Source organism: Acomys russatus, chromosome 19 (assembly GCF_903995435.1).
Source record: "Acomys russatus chromosome 19, mAcoRus1.1, whole genome shotgun sequence".
In the NCBI taxonomy this organism is placed as follows: Eukaryota; Metazoa; Chordata; class Mammalia; order Rodentia; family Muridae; genus Acomys; species Acomys russatus.
The window spans coordinates 45,900,754-45,919,899 of NC_067155.1; the positions used below are offsets into that span (position 1 = coordinate 45,900,754).

General features: G+C 46.7%; 1 protein-coding gene across 2 annotated transcripts in view; it reads left to right on the top strand.

The window, feature by feature from the left end:
• The window catches only part of Galnt17 (polypeptide N-acetylgalactosaminyltransferase 17), a 473,219-nt gene extending 454,319 nt beyond the window's left edge, over nt 1-18,900 (top strand). For both annotated transcript variants that reach the window (XM_051161367.1, XM_051161366.1), the window contains exons 10-11: nt 17,078-17,245; nt 18,425-18,900. In XM_051161367.1, coding sequence (XP_051017324.1) covers nt 17,078-17,245; nt 18,425-18,553 — 297 coding nt within the window. In that variant the 3' untranslated portion in view covers nt 18,554-18,900. The remainder of the gene's footprint in view (nt 1-17,077; nt 17,246-18,424) is intronic.
• Nucleotides 18,901-19,146: the final 246 nt, after the last annotated feature.

Genomic DNA, 19,146 nt, shown 5'->3' on the forward strand with positions numbered 1-19,146 from the left:
CTGATGACTCTAGCTTGTGTCAAGATGACCAAAAATAACCAGTATACCTACTAAGCCCCACAGAGACCCTTCTGAGAAGCCAATTGACACACCCACCCTAAAAGCCCTCTGTTACTTGGTGGGTAAATTTCTAGTACAAGGACAGAACCCTCATCACCACGAAGAAGAATATGTTTTCAGGCTGTCAGGGAACACACAAGGCAGCTTGGAAAGGGGCAAAATGACTGTCAGCCCACAGTCACAAAAGGCAGGTTACAAACTGGGAAAGCATGTATCCTCCGTTCTTGAAGACTTAGAGGGGCAGTGCTAAGTTGATGTATTAATTACTTTCCTCACAGCCAGCACCAAAACCCTGACAAGAATCAACATCAGGGTTAGCGAGATGGATAGGAGGGTCTCTGGGCCTTTCTAGTCAGCCAGTCTAGCCAAAGTATTGAGTTCCAGGTTTAAAGAACCCCTATCTCAGAAGACTAGATTTAAAAAAAAAAAAAGATAGAGGAAGGAACCTAATGACCTCTGGCCTCACATGTGCCAGTGCAAGAGCACACACACACACACACACACACACACACACACACACACACACACACACTCACTCATGTGCACATGCATGCACACAAGCACACATAACACACCTAGAAAAGAGTGTTCAGGGGTAGAACACTTATCTAACATGCTCTAAGACCTTAGTTCAATACACAGCACTATAAAAACAAAATATTAATTTAAAATAGTTTAAAGAAGGCCTAAAAAGACCCAGACATGGTGGTATATGCCTGTAATCCCAGCAGTTGGGAAATTTGGGATTTTGAATTTGAGGCCAGCCTGGGCTCCACAGGAAGATCTTATAAACAGGAAACTAACAGAAAACAAGCAAGCCAAAAAAACAAAAACAAAAACAAAACAAAACAAAAAAACCAAAAAACCCACAAACAAACAAACAAAAAACCAACCCAGGAGTTGGTAAGATGGCTCAGTGGTTGAGAGTACATTTTGCTTTGGTTCCCAGCATCCAAGTGTGGCAGCTCTCAATTTCAGCTCCAAGAGTTCTGTCACCCTCTTTGTGGCACCCATGGAAAAACTACATTCACATGTGCACATACTGCCACCCTACAGTCAGATACATAAAATAAATGTTTACAAAGAAAAGGAAAGAATACATCCAGGTAGAAATGAACATCCACACACGGCCTTCCTCCCTAACACCAGAGGAGTTGGGTACCACGTTTCTTCTCTGGTGGAAGTTGACTGACACTCCAGCACAGTACCAGGACTTCTGTCGAGTAGTAACTAGAATTCATCTTTCATCTGTCCCGCCAGTGGACGTAATGCCCTCGCCATCTACTTGACTGCAGAATGGCACACAGGCTCCTCTTCGCCAACACTACCTCCAATTCAACGGTGAACTTCTCCTAAGAGCGCTGACTGCTCTCTCTGAACTGATTTTGAAAGCCAGTCGAATGATGTTTGTAGCTCCTACTGCAAACTCTGAGTGTGTGTTTGGCATGGCTCTCCAGCTGCCGGCCAGGCTGTGCCTCTGCTCCTCCTTTTCCTCCTCAAAGCTGTTCCTTCTGATCAAGGAGTCCCCTCGCCCCGCCAGGCACATTGGCATCTTTTTAAATTGCTCCATAAATACCACAGGCACAGATGAATCATGCTTCAGACCCAGGCAACTCCCAGAAGAAAATACGGGTGTTCCACGATCATTGTTAGCTTAATTAATGGACTCTATGTTGTAATTTATTATCATGCAGCAATTAAACAGAGATAAAATAGGCACCGTGGAGGATAATTTCCTGTCTTGCAGCATGTGTTTATCAACAAGATAGAAGTAGTTCCTGGCCACTCCGAGTGCCTGCTTGCTCTGAAGTGTCTGTAGCAAACTCATTAAGAGCCTCATTTTTATCTGATTAACACTTTAAATTAGACAGAGATCCACTTTTTTCTTGAGCCTGAAGCTTTTTAAGTTTTTTTTAGATCTTTAAAAAAATATTTTATGTGCATGTGTGTGAGCTCACATGTTTGGGAATGTGCGTGCAAGTGCCCCCAAAGGCCAGAAGAATGTGTCAGATCCCCTAGAGCTGGATCTGCAGGCGATTGTGAGCTCTCTGATGGGGACCCACAGACCCCCCACCCTTATGCCAGGACTGGGCTAATGTCCAGGGTGGGCATATGCAAACCCAACAGGAGGACTAGTTGACTAGAAGCTGACTTCATTAGCACCCATCTTGGGGTGTGTGTGTGTGTGTGTCTGTGTGTGTCTGTGTGCACGCATACATGAATGAGTATCTATGGAAGCCAGAGGTCAACTTTGGGTGTCATTCCGGCAGATGCTATCCACCTTGCTTTTGAGACAGGGTCTCTCACTGGCCAGGAACTCATGCAGTAGGCTAGCCGAAGGAGCCTTCTATTTCCACCTGTCCAGCACTGGGATTACAAGTGTGGACCATTTCATATATATATATATATATATATATATATATATAGAGAGAGAGAGAGAGAGAGAGAGAGAGTGCCTGCTTGTCTATATATGCACCAGGTGTGCCCAGACCCACAAAGGCCGACGGTCAGATTTTTTTTATGTGGGTTCTGGGATTTGAACTCAAGTCCCCACGCTTGCACAGCAGAGCAGCCTCTTCCTTCTGTCTCTTCCAGCCCCGCCAGTCTACCTTCCCTAGCCAGAACTTCCAAGAGGCAGGTCACACTACTACCCTTGACCCCAGGACCCGAGGGACTTTCTAAAACCTCTTCTCAATTCTTCGTTCCCCTGTGGCATCCAGGGGATTTGCTCTCTCAAATCTCTCCAGCTTAACCAGGATGTTCATGAAACTCTCAGATGCATCCACATGTGTGGAAACTGAAAACGCCACAGCAGATTGTGAGGAAGCTCCATGGGCATGACATGTCCATCCATGATGGAACTTTAAGCTGGCTTGGCCTTACCTATGCAATTACGACTGCTGTGAGTTTGGGAGCATGACAGCAGTCCAGAAGGCTTCATCTCTCAGCTCTCCTACCCATCTTCCTTTCTGTCTCCTCCTCTTTAGAGTGAGCAAGGTTGATAACACATGTCTCTTCAATGAGACACTCATGCTCAGCATTTGGACCAATCGCGAGTGCCTCTGTTAGCCACTGCCCACTGAGGAGAGAGGCTTGCATCCCAAAAGCAATTTGTGCATGAGAGACAAAAGGATGGTCACCACTTGAGGGGTGGCCAGCTCTGTTCTGAGAGGGCTTTCTGATCAGAAGGGGTTTTTTTTGTTGTTGTTGTTATTCATCTTGTCCTCGTGGCAGAATATCTTTAAAAAAAAATTAAGGGGAGAAGAATTAACTTTGGCTCTCAGTTCAAGGCTATTCTCCATTGAGAATAAGAAGGTATGGTGGCAGAAGGGGCTGTGGGGTGTGGCAGCGGGAATGTGAGACTGTTTGCTCACATCTTGGTGGGTCTGAAAAAAGAGAAGGGGAAATAGCAGTGATCAGCTGCCTATCTGTCTATCTGTCTGTCTGTCTATCTGTCTATCTATCTGCCTGCCTGTCTGCCTGTCTGTCTGTCTGTCTATCTATCTATCCAGCTACCTACCTGTCTGTCTATTGTCTATCTATATGTCTGTCTGTCTATCATCTATCTATCTATCTATCTATCTATCTATCTATCTATCTTTCTATGTAATCTATCTACCTACATTTCTAACTCTTTCTCTATCTCTTATTTGTGCAAGGATCATGCGAATTTGCTTACATGTGCATATATGTACACAGAGTGCAGCAGGCAACCTCAGGTGTCATTCCTCAAGGACTTGCCATCGTGTTCTTGAAACAAAGTCTCTCACTGGCCTGGAGCTCACCAAGTAGACTAGTCTGGCTCTGGCCAGCCCAGGGCTCCATTGGTCTTCACTCCCAGTCCTTGCTGTCGCTAGGGTTACAGACTTTTTACTTGGGTTCTGGGGTCAAACTCAAGTTCTTTGTGCTTTCCAGGAAAACTGTTTGCTAAGAGAACTATCTCCGCAAGCCTGGCCTTATCTTTTTTTCTCCCACTTTTGTTCACTCTGGAATCCCAGCCTATGGGTCAGTGCTACCCACCACACCCATGATGGAGCTCCCCTCCTCAGTTAAACTTCCTGGGAACTCCCTTTTAGATACACCTAAAAGTGTGCCTCACTGATGCCCTGTTTGTTTGTTTGTTTTTACATTGTGTGTGTGTGTGTGTGTGTGTGTATGTGTGTGTGCACATACACATGCACTAATAGACAGGGGGCCAGAGGACAACCTGCAGGAGTCATCCTCTCTTCCATGTGGATTCCAAGAATCAAACTCAAGTCCCAAAGCTTGATAGTAAACACCCTCACCAGCTGAGCCATCTTGCCAGGCCCTTAGGCATTTCTGAATCCACTTGCCTTGACAATGGGAATCAACCGTGATCGGGGCCAGGTGCATGACTGTCTCCTTTGCCTTTCCTCTCTGTTGGTGCGGATTATTCTCACACTCCCTTCTTCTCTGAGACACTGACGTTCCTTCTCTCGGCTCATCTATCACCAGAATGGCACACGAGAATTCTTTTTTGTCCCCTAATTAAGTGTAATCTGATCTTGGACTCCCTCTCCAATGGCTTCGTCTTTGAAGAGATGCATTAGATAAACGCCTTGTCATTATGATGCATTGTGCCAATAAGGCACTCACACCCCCTGATGGAGTGACATCGCCCAGTAAGCTATTAGCTCTGGGAAGGCAAAGGAGATGTGAATGGCAGCCAGGAGGCTGCTGCCTTCCAGATACCATCCTGTGAATGCGGAGGGGCAGAGGCAGCCACAGAGAGGCTGGTGAAGGGAGCTCCCAAGGAAAGATGTCTCTGTACGGAAAGTAGCCTTGTGATTCTGAGAATATGCCTTTACTGTTTGGTAGTAGTAGATGTCCTTTTTGCCTAGGACATTCCCACTTTATGCTTGCTTCAGTTTTAAAGAAGCTTTATCTCATTTTAGTTACACACACACACACACACACACACACACACACACACACACACACACACACGTCTATGCATGTGAACGTGAATACTTTTGGAGGCCAGAAGAGGGCATCAGATCCCCTGCAGTTGTGAGTCACCTGACATGGGTGCTAGGAACCAAACTCAGATCCTCAGGTCCTCTACAAGAGCAACCACTGAACCATATTCCCAGCCCTATTAGCTTTATTTTTTAAAAATGCATAATGTTATCTCAGTTTTTATATAATTTCATCGTGAAATGTATTCAAATCAAATTTAGTCTTTGTTTTCTCTCTCTCTCTCTCTCTCTCTCTCTCTCTCTCTCTCTGTGTGTGTGTGTGTGTGTGTGTGTGTGTGTGTGTGTATGTGTGTGTGTTTGTGTGTGTGTGTCTGTGTTCCTGTGTATAAGGGAGCACCTACGAGTACTCCAGCTATCTATCTCTCTATCTGTCTGTCTCTATCATCTATCTATCTATCTACCTACCTATCTTATGTATCTTATCTACCCAGCTACATTTCTATCTCTGTCTCTCATTACCTCTCATCTATGCAAGGACTGTGTGAATTTGTATACACGTGCATATGTATAGGAAGTACAGTGGGCAACCTTAGGTAGTCATATGTGTGGCCGCACAATGAGGCCAGACATCAACTTTAGGTGGTGTCTACCTTTTGTTTTGGGGACTGGGGAACTTACACGCCAAGTAGGCTAAACTGACTGCACAGTGAGCCCCAGGGATCCTCCTGTCTCTGCCTCCCGAGCTCTGAGATTACAAGTGTGCACCACCATACCTGGATTGTGGATTCTGGGGGATCAGCTCAGGTCTTCATGTTTGCAAAGCAAGAACTTTACCAAGAGAGCCATCTCCCCAGTCCCCAGATTTATCGCTTATAATATATAATTCGATGTCTTTGTTTTTAAAGTTGGGTCACTGTGTTGCCCAGGCTGCCCTAGAACTCCTGAGATTGAATATTGGCTGCCTTTCTGGTTATTATAGTGGCAAACAGAAGCAACTCAGAGTTGGTCCATGGTTTCAAGTCCCTAGAAGACATGGCAGTGGTGAGAGTGATTTGCAGCTGTGCCACTGAGGGTGAGGCCACTGCTTTTATCACAGCAGTGGGCAGGGGATATCATGTGGGTCTTGGGAATGGAACCCAGACCATCTGGCTTGGCAGCAAGTGCTCTCACCCACTGCGCAATCTAGTCAGCCCTCTTGTGCAATATTTTATTTCTTAATATTTAAAAAAATAAGTGTATTTTATATGAATGAGTGCTCTGCCTGCATGCCAGAAGAATGCATCAGATCCCATTAGAGATGGTTGTGAGCTGCATGAGGGTGCTGGAAACTGAACTAAAGACCTCCGGAAGAGCAGCCAGTGCTCTTAACCGCTGACCCATCGCTCCAGCCCCCTTTATGCACTATGTTAAAAGTGACCCCCACCGACCTGGCTACACATAGCCATCAAGAGCTCTTCTGCGTGCATTGTGCCTGTTCCTTGGACTGACGTTCATTACCTCAGGAGCTCTGCCTCCTAGGTCCAACTGCCTTCTAGTGCCCGTGAGCATCTTTCAGGGACACCCCAGTAAAATGCAAGGTTATGCAGTTGGGGCTTGCAGACATAGTCTGGGCGTTGTGGGCCCCATATTCTCTTCCTGTCATCTGCTTCACCATCTTTCGCTACTTCCAATCCTCAGTCCCCCCTTTCCAGATACCCTGACAAGTGCCTCCCAGGGCCCCCATAGGTGCTTTCTTTGCTTAAATGATCATAAAGATGCATTCGTACACCTGATCGTTTCTGACTAGGACTACAGGCTAGGGAACGGCCAATACTAGTTCTTTCTTGCCCAAACGGATGCATGAGCTCTACCCAGGAAGTCTTAATGACAGCCACACATTTTGTTACAGAGTTTCTGTTGCTGTGATAAAACACCATGACCAAAAGCCACTTGGGGAGGAAAGGGTTTGATTCATCTTACAACTTGTCCGTCATGCAGGAAAGTCAGGGCAGGAACTCAAGGCAGGAAATCATTCAGAGGGCTGTCGATTAGTTTGTGTGTGTCGTGTCCCCCCCCCCCCCCGCCGCCCCCGCATTGCTGCTCCCGAGGATTGCTCAGTTTGTTTTCTTATAAACCCAGGACCACCTGCCCAGGAATGACGTTGCCCACAGAGGCCTGGTCTCCCCACATCAAACATCAGTCACGAAAGTGCCCTACAGACTTGCCTACAGGCACATCCTGTAAGTGTCCTTCTTTCCAGATCACTCTGCCTGGTATCAAGTTGACATAAAAACTAGCACACACACACACACATACACATGCACGCACGCACACACACAAACCCTAGTATGCTGGCTACATATATGTGTATGTGCATATTTGTACATTATATGTATAAAATATATACATATACATATTTTTCCCAGTAGAGACCTCAGTTAAAGGTTTGCATTTCTTTGGAAGTTAGCTCATCTTTCTCGAGAAGTGGAAAATGACCTGGGGAGGTTCTGTGTTCATGGCAAGCTGCAGTAAGGAACTCAGACACAACAATGAATGGAGCAGTGCCCATACTTCACACACACACACACACACACACACACACACACACACACACACACCCCTTTTCCAGAGTGTTAAGTTTAGCCAAGTAAGAAAAGTCACCACTAGTCTTTTTGGTTGTTGCTGTAATTTGATTGGGTTTTTTGGTTGTTTGGGGTTTTTGTTTGTTTGTTTGTTTTGCTCTGTTTTAATTTGAGACAGAGTCTTGCAACAGAGCCTCAGATTTTGACCTCTAAAGTACTGCCATGTCCAGTAAGCCACAACCTCAATCCTCTCACTGGGAGGTTCTAGGCAGGTACCATAACCACTGAGCCACACCTTCAATCTTCAGTTTACTTTTTCTTTTGACATGAAGTTTCACTGGGTTGCCCAGGCTAGCCTTGAGACCACTCATTATGGCCTCAGCTTATCTTGTACTTGTTACTGACCTACTTTGAACTCCTGAATTGGTGGGATCCCAGGCCTGCGTCACCAAGCCCATACAGGCACAAGAAGACCTTTCAAAGACGTTGCTCATTTGAAATTGAAAGGGTCACAGTAAACTGGGGCAGGTCCTGAAAAGGTTAGTGCTGCTCATCTGAGCCAATGGGTTCCCACAGAGGAGGCCAAAGGAAGAGGAACATGGCTGCCACCTGCTTTCGCAGCACCCTGCACACAAAGACAAGAGATCCCCCCAGAACAAAGGTGACTGGCTCAACTAGCCAAACCGGTGAGCTCTAGGTTCAAGTCAGAGACCCTGCTTAATAAGTGAAGTGGAGAGCAACTGAAGAAGACTCCCAACATTAATCCCCGGCCTCTGCAAGTGTGCACACACAGATGTGCCCCCCCCACAAACACGTGTGCACACACGCACACATGAAAAGTGAAAACCAGACACATCCAGTAGGAAGTAGACAGAGGGATGAAGTAGAGAGGAAGCTGGTAGGAGCGGGATAGGGCCAGGCCCAGTGCCCAGTCAGTCCACACACCCAGCCTACAGCACCTCATGGGAGACAATCCTTGCAGAAATTCTGCTGTCCCACAGGCCTGGTGAAGCACGGGACATCAGCTCTTGGATAGGGGACTTTGGGACAGAACAAGAAGCTCAGAGCATCCAAGTGTCGGGAGTGTTCTAGGGCCAGGAAACCACACTGACATCTATGAAGACAATATTAAATTAAAGTCTAATGAAACAGAAGCAAGACTCTGGTTCACCAATGGTATGCACTGTTGTTTTTTTATGTTAATTCCAGATATAAATGGTGGTCAATGTAGAAGGTTCCTGTCTGCTGCTAGCCTGTGGCTTCCTTTCCCTGGCTAGCTTCCTACATGCACAGAACAGCTTAGGAGAGGCTGGAGGGATGTCTGAGCAGTAAAGGCAGTCCTTGCTGCTCTTGCTGAGGACCCAAACTTAATTCCTAGCATCTATGTCGGGCAGCTCCAGGGGATCCTGCGCCCTCTTTTGGCATCTGTGGGTACTGCACTCGAATGCACATAGCTAAAATATAAGATAAATCTTTAGTTTAAAAAAAAAAAACAGTGCAGGAGGAGGGAAAATCATTTTGTCATCAGAATAGTCACAAGATCGCAAGAAGCCTTTCTTAGGGATGTCAGTTGAGCACACACTAAGCTAAGACATCAACCAAAGAAGCAGCAGGTTGGAATCAACAGAACACACCCACTGTCTCCTGAACAGAAGGCACACAAACTCCATTCTTCACCGAGCCTGGCTTTCCAAGCTGACCGTGCCTGATTTTAAAGTGGTGAGAGAGCCCCTTAATGATAAAGACTTTGCGAGCCATGTTTTTATCGGCAGCTTAATGGATTTTTCCAAAGCGTTCCAGAGGCATTTCGCAATTATTGTCAGGCTTTTGTTTATTTGGCTGTAACCTGAATATTTCAACTCTCCCTTAAGGCTGTTAAATCTGGGTTAATAGTTGTGAGTCTCTCTTAGATCATCTCAACTAGAAAATGCTTTCCCCTTCCAAATGAGAATTAATTGTATTTGATGGCAGAGGTTTTATTTTTCCTCATGTACTAGGGTTGTGGATAATAGTGCTCAGCTTCTTCTCCCAGGCCCAGCAGGTGAATCTAGGGTGATCCTTCCCCATTCAAAGGTATGTAACCAGCACTGGCTCTTTGTAACATACTTTTCCTGATCCCCATGGCTTTTAAAAAAATGGGTAGGATGAGCCAGGCATAGTAGTGCACATTTGTGATCCCATTACTCAAGGAGGTAAAGGCAGGTGGATCTCTATGAGTTTGAGGCCAGCCTAGTCTACAAAGTGAATCCAGAACAGCCGTAAACAGAGAAACTCTGTCTCGAAAAACAAACAAGACAAAAATAAGGCTGGGCTGCTGTTAGCCTAAAAACCACTAGGACTGGAGAGATGACTTGGTCAGTAAAGTGTTTGGCATACAAGGATGAAGACCTAATTTCAATCCCCAGAACACATGCAAAAAAAAAAAAAACAAAAAACCACACCCAGGTATGGTGGGGTTCATAGTTGTAATTTCATTGTCAAAGTCAAGAGAGGGAGCTCTCCAGGGCTCACTCCTCAGTCAGCCTCACCTACTTAATGAGTTCCAGGAAAGCGAGACTCCAATCTCAAAAAAATGAGGTGGAGGCACCTGAGGAATGCCACCCCAGGTTGACCTCTGGCCACCACACACGCACATGAACATGTGCACCTACACACACATGTGCACCCACACGTACACAAACACACAGAGATGATATCTGGTTATGTTTCGGCATCACATGAACAAAATAACTAGAAAAGAATGAGAGAGAGAGACAGACAGACAGACAGACAGAATGGTATACAGTGTCTGCAAAATGAAGAAAGGGAAATCAGTGGCCAGAGGAACTGAGAGAAGGTGAGTGAAGACAGATTTCGGTGACTTGGGGAAGGCCATCTAAACCAGATGGAAACAAAGCTCCCTGCCCCCACCTCCCTCTGGGGCCCAGGACGTGGGGCAGGAGACCGAGTAACAATGGCAGTGTGTACTGTAGTTATGGGCGAGGGGCTCTCCAACAGAGTCAGGAGTGTGGTCAGTGGGTACCTGGCCTTCAGAAAACAGTCTCTAAACAAAACAAAACAAAACAAAAAAACCCATGTAGAGCCCATAGTTCAGTGTGACCACGAAACCCCAGGTGGCTGACTTTGGGCAGGGAAGTGTATCTAAATGACAGTTCTGCACAAAAGGTAAAGATTCTGACAGAGGTGTTAAAAAAAATAGTAAGGGCCCCCAAGATGGCTCAGCAGGTGAAGGGGGTGACAGCAAACCCGAAAACCTAAGTTAGCTCCCTGGAACCCACATAGTGGAAGGAGAGAATTGATTCCCTCAAGATGACCTCTGATCTTCTTTTCTTCATGCTGCCCCAACACACAATTAAATACAGGGTTAAAGAAAGAAAACAATACTATCTGCAAAAGCATCAAAAAGACAAAATCCTGGAGAATAAATTTAACCAAAGAAAGACCTACAAAGACCTGTCCACTGAAAATGATAATGCCTCGTAGAAAGGCATGCCAGCCCTGGGACAGGGGGAAAGTTGGTGTGTAAGCAGTAGACCAAATACTCCTCAAGCAGGTGCTGAGGTGCAATGCAATCCTGTCAGAATTCCATCTACCTTAAATATACGTGTGTGTGTGTGTGTGTGTGAGAATCTGAAAATGCAGTTCTAGAATTGATTTGAAAATGCAGGAGATATGGCATAGGTAAAAACAGCGTTGAAAAAAATGAAAAAAAAAATAATAATAAAAAAACAGCGTTGATTGCGAAGAATTAAGCTAAGAACACAGGCTCAGTTCTAAAATTTGCCCGAGAGCTATAGTAATCCACTCTGTGGGGGCCAGGAAGGTAGGCCAGAGGCTAAAGGGCTTGCTGTGCAAATGTGAGGACCCAGAGTTCTGATCCCCCCACCCACATGCCAGTTGGGCATGGTAAACCCATCTGTAATTCCAGCCTCAGAAAGCAGAGACAAGGAGATGGTCCTTGAGGCAGGCAAGCTGGCAAGTCTAGCCACATCTGGCTTTGACTGACAGACCCTGCCTCGGCAATTAAGATGAAATGCAACCAAGAAAGATTCCTAGCACCAGGATCAGTCCTCCGCATGTGGGCAGATACCTGCAAGCACACCCCATACATGCAAAAACATTCATACATGTGCATGCACCACATACATATAAACAAAGGCACAGAGAAAGAGGGGGGGGAGACGGAGAAAGGGAAAGGGGGAGAGAATAATAGAAGAGACCCAGAGATCAGTGGACTAGCTCTGAAAGCCCCTAAATAAATTGTCACATCCAGAGCCAACTGATTTCTGACAAGGGTGACATGAGAGTCTTTTTCAACAAATGATGCCGAGGCAACTAGATACTCACATGAAAAAGAGTGGATTTGGACACTTCCCTTAGATCACCTAGAAAAAGAGCTCAAAATGGATCAAAGACCCAACTAAATATAAGAGCGAAAATGATGAAAGTCAGAGAAAACACAGGGAGGGATAAATGTTCCTGACCTTGGTGTTGGCGACGGTTTCTTAGACACATCAAAAGTGCCAACAAACAAAGAGGTGGAAAAAAGTGGTTATTATCAAAATTAAAGACGCTTTGTGCTTCAAAGGACACTGCCAACACAGTGAAAAACTCACAGGATGGAGCCAAGTGTTCAGTGTTCGGTCACCATCTGAAAAAGCTCTCATGTCCAGATGTGCAAAAATAATTTTTTGTTTTGCATCTCAAGGAAGAAAGAGAAAGGGAGGAGGAGGGAGAGAGAGAGAGATGGATGGGAAAGGGAGAGGGAGGGAAGAAAAAGGAAGAAATGGAAAAAAAGGATGGATGGAGGGATGGAGAGAGGGAGGGAGGCAGAAAGAAAGAAGAAAAAGAAATGCTTGTAAGATGGCTCAGTGGATAAAAGCACTTGCTACCAAATATGGTTAATTGCGTTCAATCCCATGACCCACATGTGGTGGGAGAGAACCTACTCCTGCAAATCGGCCTTTGACTTCCATTCCCATACACATGCATGGATAACACACACACACACACACACACACACACACACACACACACACACACACAACTCTAACAGCTCATTAAAAAAAAAAAAAAAAAACAAGCAAAGGTCCTAAATGGGCATGTTTCCAAAGAAGGTATGAAACAGCCAGTATGACTTTTGGCACCATTAACTATCAGAGAAATGCAAATCAAAGCCACAACGACCTCTCACCCTCTAGAATGGCTAAAACAAAAAATCAAAGCAAGCAACCACCAGATTTGGCCACCAGAATGTGAGGAATTTGTACCCCCAGTTTGTTAAGGAGAGTGTGAGGTGAGAGTGGGGCTGCTTTGGAAGACAATTTGACAGTGATTGGGAGAGTCACGTGCTGAGCTACCCTATGACTGCAAATGAGCAATTCTAACCATAGGTATATACCTGAGAAAACTGAAAATCTGTGGCACACGTGGCAGGCTCTACTCATCCCAGAGAAGGCTCAGACAACAGGTCCGAGAAACACTTGCACCCGCGTCTAGCTTAGTGAACCAGTGAGTCTTTGGGGATTACTGATGGACTTGTAGGTGAGTGGATGGATACTTGCAGGAGCAAGGATGATGCACACCCAGCTGCTTGCATAATGACTTATGAAATCTCCCTGCCCAGCTGGTCAGAGAGTCCTCTTTCTCCATCATCTGCTACTGTTCATATGAGCTCCCCCACCCCAACTTAGGATTCTATTAAGTTTCAGGAACTTCCTGGGGTTTTCAGTTTTATTTACTTCCTTGATCTTAAGGAACCTTTCATGAAAGGAAAGGGATGTTTTCAGTTTTTGGAGGAAATTGATGCACATTATGTACAACACACTTGACACAGCCTAGAATCACCTGAGAAGGGAGTCTCAACTGAGAGACTACTCATATCGCGTTGGCTTGTGAATGCGTCTGTGGGACACTGTTGTTAATGGATGAAGAGGAGCCCAGCTCACTGTGGGCAACACCATTCCCTGGGCAGATGGCCCTGGACTATATGAGAAAGTTAGGTGAGCCTGAACCTATGTGTGGTTCGGAGCTCTCCTTCCTCCCTCGGGGCATCCGCTGGGCAGGATAAAGAAGAGCCGGACTGAGTGTATCCTTGGGATCCCCGCCCACCCACTTTTTCCTTCTGGAGCATCCAGGCACTGGAGTGTGTATGCACTGGATGAAGGAACAAAACCTAGCCAGCCAGGTGGGCAGGTCCGAGGGTCCCAGTCCAGTGATACATGCCTTAGAGAGAAAACCTTCTCAGAAGTCGCTCTTCAAGTGCTGCAGCATTTTAGCTCGGAGCTCTCCCAGTGACACAGCACCTCTTGGATGTTATTCGGTGAAACAGTTTCAGCATTTTATTTGGGGGTGAACAAGGGTTATATGAGTCTTTGGGGAGTGAGAAGGGATCCCACGGTGGGCTCATATTATTGGTTGGGCCTAGGATCCTGGCAATGCTTTATTTATATGGGGAGGAATTCCAGGTGTCAGGCTACTTGACTACTCCAAGAATTGCGGAAGTTGCGGTGATGGGGGTTAGGGGGTGGGCGGGTCGAGACTACCTGCCCCAGGGCATGCTGGTACAGAACAGGGAGGGAACGATCCTGACTCCTAGTGATCTCAAGATCCGAATTTCCGGGGTTTGGACACATCTCCACCTTGCTGTAGCTCCATGCTGGCTTCCCCAGTTGCCCAGTCCGCGTGCCCCACAGCTGTGAGTAGTCCGATGTGCAGCATCTTGCGTGGTTTCTGCTTCAAGTTCTTGCTTGTGTCCCTGGCTGACTTCCCTCAATGATGATGACCCAGAAGTGTAAAAGGACATAAATTCTGTCTTCCCCTAGGTTGCTCTTGGCTGTTTTGTTGTTGTTTGTTTGTTTGTTTGTTTGTTTCTTCTTAATCACCTCAACAGAAAGGAAACTAGAACACGGCCCCTTTACCTGCCTGCTCTGGTGCCAACATGGCTTGGGCTGCTATCTGATTTTATAGCATGGAGGGTCTCAGGGTTTCCATGCCCTAGCAGACCTCTGAGGGGAATCTCTAACTCCAAACAGCATTAAGCTCTGCTCTTTAAACATCTGGGTCACAGAGCTGCTCAGTTAATTAATGTTCTTAGCACCGCTCATTTGCGTGCTGGATAATAGATTGATTCATAATTTCAATAAGCAGCTGTGTATATCTTTCCTGGGAACATAAAGGCAGCCTGCTGTCATTCATCAATTTGCATTTGGGTGAATTGAAACACACTCTGGGGCAACGTTGTTTAGGGAGGGGAAGGGGCGGGCTTCTGGGTTTCTTTCCATTTTACCTCGAACAATTACTCTGATTTGGAACTAATTTGCGTGTGGAGCACACATTCACTGCGTCTCTCTCAAGGACACTTAATAAGCTCACTACCATTTGTTCAAGGGAAGCAGGAAGGTTCCCTTTTGGGAGATCAGAGCCAAGGGGTTCTCTGAGTAGCTTTCACCAAGAGACGAGAAGCCCTCTAGAAAAATCTTATCACCAGAGAAGTGTCACTCCTGCTCTGAGCAGTCTCCCTATGGATCAGTCTCACTGCTGTGACCAAAAAAAAAAAAAAGCCTGACAGCAAAACTCAAGGAAGGAAGGCAGGAAGGAAGGAAGGAAGGAAGGAAGGAAGGAAGGAAGGAAGGGCCTATTGGGGCTCACAGCCTGAGGTACAGTCACAGTGGCAGAATCATAATGGCAGGTGGTTATGTGGACTCAGGTGGTTATGTAGACTCGGGTGGTTACATGGACTCAGGTGGTTACGAGGACTCCGTAGGCAGGAAGCAATGAGAGCTAGTATTCAGTCCAATCTCTTTTCCTTATTTAGTCCAGGATCCCAGCCTGAGAGTAGTGCCACCCACTTAGGGTGGGTCTTCTCATACCAGTTAAGTGCCAGAAAAACCCTCATGGACATGTCCAGAGGTTTGTATCCTGGGTGATTCAAGATCTTGCCAAGCTGGTGATGGATACTCGTCATTGTGCTCTCCTGTGTTCTTGGCCGATTCCTAAGTAGAGCCTCCCAGGCTCCCCTGGAAGGTTCAGTGATTTTACAGCCCTCTACAGAGGCACTTCTTCTTCTTAGCTGCTGGGCCACGGGAGTCTGACATTTGGGTGTCTGATATGTGTCAGGGAGACAGCCAGAAGTCTTCATGCCTCAGTTTCCTTACTTGTAGCCTGGGAGTCCCAACCCCTCCACACACGATCTTTTTCAGGGAACATTCCATGGCCAAACCACACTATGCACCCAGATCACAGAACTGTTTAGCTGACCCAGACACTTGTTAGCCATAGTGAGTATTTTTGTTATGCAGCACTTACTTACTATTACAAAGATGTTATTCCTGTGATGGACTCTGTCTTAAGAAAGATGTCAAGCCACTCTATCTCTGTATCAGTTAGCAAGTACTACATAGCAGTGATAGAATCTATTATTGCAGGGTTGCGAAATTACATTATTTATTCCTTGTAGAGTACTTGTAATGTAAAGTATACCTTCAATGCATAAGTAAAATAACTAGTTGCCCAGACAGTTCTATTATCTGGACCAGTACTGTGACTTGGATAAGCAGTGTCTCCTAAAAAGGATCATATGTTGAAGGCTTCGACCCCTAACTGATGAGAGGTAACTTGATAATGAGGGATCTAATCTAATCTAATCTAATCTGACCAATTAATCAATTGTTCCATCCACTGATGGAACCTCAGGGTCATGACATTGTGGGGAGGTGGTTTGAATTAGGAGGTGGCACCTCCCTGGAGGTCACTTGTGGTTGGGAGGTTGCATTCCCAGTCTCCTCTCTCCTCCTTGGCTTTCCTGGCCATCGTGAGGTGAGAGGCTTTTCCCTGCCCCATGCTGCCCTCCATAGTGTTCTGAATCACCAAGGAACATGCCACAAACAGCAGAGCCAAGTGCTCCTGGACCAAAATCTCTAAAACAATGAGTCAACCAAATCCCTTTCCCCTTAAGTATTGTGCTCTGTGTCTCCAAACTGATGACAAATGACTGGCCTGGCTAAGCTACAGAGAGAACTTGAGGGCAGCTCAGAGAGATCCCGCCTCAAAGTTAAAAAATAAAGAGGGCTGAAGATGTAGCTCAGAGGTGGAGTGCTTGCCTAGCATGCGTGAGGCCCTGATTTCAATCTCCAATGCCAGGAAGAAAGGAAAGAAAAAGAGAAAGGAAGGGAAGAAGGGGAGAGGCGGGAAGGAGAAAGAAAGGAAAAGATAGAAGAAAAGGGGGGAAAGAAGAAAGGAAAGTAGCAAGAAGGAAGAAGAAAAGAATGGAAGAATAAGGAAGAGGGGTTAGGAAGAGGAAAAAAGGAGTAAAGTAAGAAAGGAAGATGTAATGTAGTGTATCTATGTACAGGGTTAGCTAGCCCCATGGTCCTTGTAGAGCAGGCTGTTGTATGTAATGGGTGTTCAGAGGCAACTATGGAGATGACAGAAAGCTGAGGTAAAGCTGGGGACCTGAGCCATGACACCTCACGGTCTCACCCTTTCTTCCCTCTCACCTCTCTTCTTCCTCTACAGCTCGCCCGCTATACCAAGGAAGGCTTCCTTCACTTGGGTGCTCTGGGGACCACCACTCTCCTCCCCGATACCCGCTGCCTAGTGGACAACTCCAAGAGTCGGTTGCCACAGCTCCTGGACTGTGACAAGGTCAAGAGCAGCTTGTACAAGCGCTGGAACTTCATCCAGGTGAGCCCTCCAGCAACAGGGCTGGGGGAGGAACAAGGGCAGATGCTATTGGTCACAGGCAGAAGTATAGTTGGTGTCCTCAAGACTCCCCACACAGTGCCACTGGGGAGCCAGATCTGCCAGGCCTAGGCCAAGGTCATTGACCCAATTCTAGGAGGACTGGAGTGAGGATTTCTGTGGGAAGTAGTCTGCCTGATTCCATCACTTTAGAATATGACCATAAAGAGGATCCCTGGGCACTTCTAAGCACGCTCTACTAAGCCAGGATTGAGAAAGTCAGATTTCAAATACCCCTGGAAATTTCTCTCTGTACGTACACACTCCTGTGTGTGCAGGTACATGTGTACATACTTGGGAAGGTCAGAAGTGAACCCCCAGGCACCAACTACTTTGTTTGCTATTAGTTTTTGTTTGTTTGTTTGTTTTTAAGATTTCATTTTTATTTTCAATTATGTGTGTGTGCACATAAGTGCAGTGCTCACAGAGGCCACAAGGGGGTGTCAGATCCCCTGGAACTGAAGTTACAGATGGTGGGAGCCGCCCAATGGGTGGCTTGGGAACCACTGTGAGGCCAACAAGTGTTGTAAACAGCTGAGCCATGTCTCTAACCCCTTTAGCTCCTACCTTGGTGGGTTTGTTGTGGTTGTTATCGGTGTTGTTTTACATTTGTTTTTGAGAGAGAGAGAGCTCTTCCTGGCTTGGAACTTGTCAAGTAGGCCAGGATGGCCAGCCAGTGAGCTCCAGAGATCCTCCAGTCTTGCCTGCCCAGCACTGGGATTACAAGGGCACATCACCATGATACACACACACACACACACACACACACACACACACACACACACACACACACACACACGTCAGGGAAAATGTGTGAGAGTTACTTCTTCTCCTCCAGTATCTGGGTCCTAAAAATGGAATGCAGGTTGCCAGGCTTGGCAAGTTATCTCACCATCGTGACCCCAGGAAACCCCTCCCATACCATCCTGCCTCAGTCATCACCAATTCTCCCCAACCTGGTTAAGCCACTCAAACTAGGTTGCCCCACCCCCCCCCCCCCCCCGATGATCCCTTCCAAGTGGGAGCATGTTTCTGGGCTTTGTTCCCCCACAAGAAGCCACAAATATAGAAGCTATAGTGAAGTCTCTCTGCCTGCCTCTCTCCTTGTTTCTTTCTTTCCAGAACGGAGCCATCATGAATAAGGGCACAGGGCGCTGCCTGGAGGTGGAGAACCGGGGCCTGGCTGGCATTGACCTCATCCTTCGAAGCTGTACGGGTCAGAGGTGGACAATCAAGAATTCCATCAAGTAGATGGAAGGAAGGAGGGCACATGGAGCCCAGACCCAGGGCAGGGCCTGGCCATCCTCAGAACTAGCCACATGGTGGAGAGACAGAAGGCACCCAGGGGATGCTCAGTGACCTCCCAGGGCTCCTCCAGGGTGCCTGTGGATAAAGATCCTAAGTCCCCCTCAGGCATTCAGCCTGAATACTTCGAAGATCTCCCCTCACTATTGTCTGAGGACCAGAGGCTGCATCTTCTGGGTACTAAGGGGCAAGGCTGTTCATATCTCTCCACCGTATCACTTCTCACCCCAGCATCAGCAGCTGGGTCTGGCAGGGTCTCTCTCTCTCTCTCTCTCTCTCTCTCTCTCTCTCTCTCTCTCTCTCTCTCTCTTTTCCCCAAACCTCCTCTCCTCCTCCTCTCTCATCCTTTGTCGCAGCTGCTTTTAAAACTCATCCTGGCCCTCCAAGAAGTGGGGGACACTGGAGGCTTTAGCCACATCCTAGCTGCTCCCTCTTGGAAAAGGAGGAGGCAGTGAGACCGCCCCCCCTCAAGACTCCATTTCTCCTTAGGACACTTTGGCCCAGATGCCTGTTTTATATGCCAAGGCAGCAGCCACTCA